Source organism: Chrysochloris asiatica, unplaced genomic scaffold (assembly GCF_000296735.1).
Source record: "Chrysochloris asiatica unplaced genomic scaffold, ChrAsi1.0 scaffold00856, whole genome shotgun sequence".
NCBI classification, from domain to species: Eukaryota; Metazoa; Chordata; class Mammalia; order Afrosoricida; family Chrysochloridae; genus Chrysochloris; species Chrysochloris asiatica.
This window is the reverse complement of record NW_006409374.1, coordinates 61,277-62,676: the sequence shown is the minus strand read 5'-3', so window position 1 is coordinate 62,676 and position 1,400 is coordinate 61,277. Positions and strand designations below refer to the sequence as shown.

General features: G+C 51.2%; 1 protein-coding gene across 1 annotated transcript in view; it reads left to right on the top strand.

Annotated features, from left to right (window-relative positions):
- Positions 1–1,400, top strand: part of LOC102818008 (sodium/nucleoside cotransporter 1-like) — a 53,026-nt gene that overhangs the window by 126 nt on the left and 51,500 nt on the right. Inside the window, exon 2 of the mRNA XM_006878002.1 lies at positions 480–593. Within this exon, the coding sequence (XP_006878064.1) occupies positions 480–593 (114 nt within the window). The remainder of the gene's footprint in view (positions 1–479; positions 594–1,400) is intronic.

The following is a 1,400-nucleotide window of genomic DNA, read 5'->3' as shown; positions in this document are numbered from 1 at the left end:
GAATACCGTCCCTCGAATTACCATCAAGCCTCCCAGACGTTCCAATGCATACTTGGGATGGCATCACGGCAAAGGAATCATTGAGTCTGTGTCTAGCTCCTGCAGGAAAGAGTCCTCAAGGGAGTGGGGTTGAGTCTTCGGAGGAAAGATGAGTTGGACCTTAGACAGGCTGATGCCCAAGTCCTGAGGTCAGACCCCCAGGCCTCTACTCAGCTCCCTCCACCCAGTGATGACCCAGGGACCAAGTGCCAAGGCGTGCTTAAGCCTGGCCCAGGTTCACACCAGCCCTTTTATAGACCTTGACCCAGCTCTCCCCACTTGCTGTGTGTGGCCTATTCTGGACCCCAGGGAGGGTCTGAGCACTGGCTCAAGCTGGGCCGGACCCCCATCCTACCGACAGAGCCAAATCTCCCTCTGTTCTCACCTTCCCTCTGTGGCCTGTGGATTCCCCAAGGAGCTGAGCTTTCTATCGGTGGCAGGTATCCTGGAGGGCTGTGATCTGGGGCCTTGGACTGCAGTTTGCACTTGGACTCTTTGTCATCAGAACTGAACCAGGATTTATTGCATCCCAGTGGTTGGGTGATCAGATCCAGGTATGTTCCTGAGGTCCCCACTGGCCAGGGCCTCCTGGACTTTCAGTGAGTGGAGAAGTCACTCAGTTGTGGGGAGGCGTGGGGAGCTATAGAGATGGATTGACACACAGAAGATGGGTACACAGCTGAGGGATGGGCAGTGCCCCTGCTGCTTCCCTCAAGGCTGGTACCACAGGCCCTCGGACCAGTGCTTTTAGGAGTAGAGGTTTGATATGGTAGAGAACCCTAGAGCAAGGAGGTTCTTAAGGTACCTGACACACACCATAGTATGTGACCATCAGCAGTCATTAGTCATGTCTTTTGTTGTTGTGAAGTGCCATTGAGTTGGTTCCGACTCACAGTGACCCTGTATAGGGTTTCTGAAGAGCAGCTGGTGAGTTTGAACTGGTGACCTTACAGTTCAAACCGATCTTATCATCCAGTGCTTATCCTACAGCATCACACCATAAAGATTTATAGTCATGCGTGCTAAAAATTGCAAATGATTTACTTTGAAAAACATTCATTAGAGAAAACGTAGGTTGATCCTACACTAACCTCCTTCTTTAAAAAACCCATTACCATGAAGTCAATTTGGACTCAAAGAGACGCATGCTAGAGCTGCCCCTGAGGCTTTTCAAGGCCAGGATTTTGATGGAAGCAGGTTGCCATGTCTTTCTCCCGTGGAGAGGCTGGTCAGTTCAAACTGCTGACCTTTTGGTTGGCAGCCGAGCACTTTAACCTCTGCACCATCAGGATGCTTCACCTCTCTCTTACCATCATGCATTTCCATGTCTTCTCTAGTGACCCTGTGTGAGGTGGGGCAGG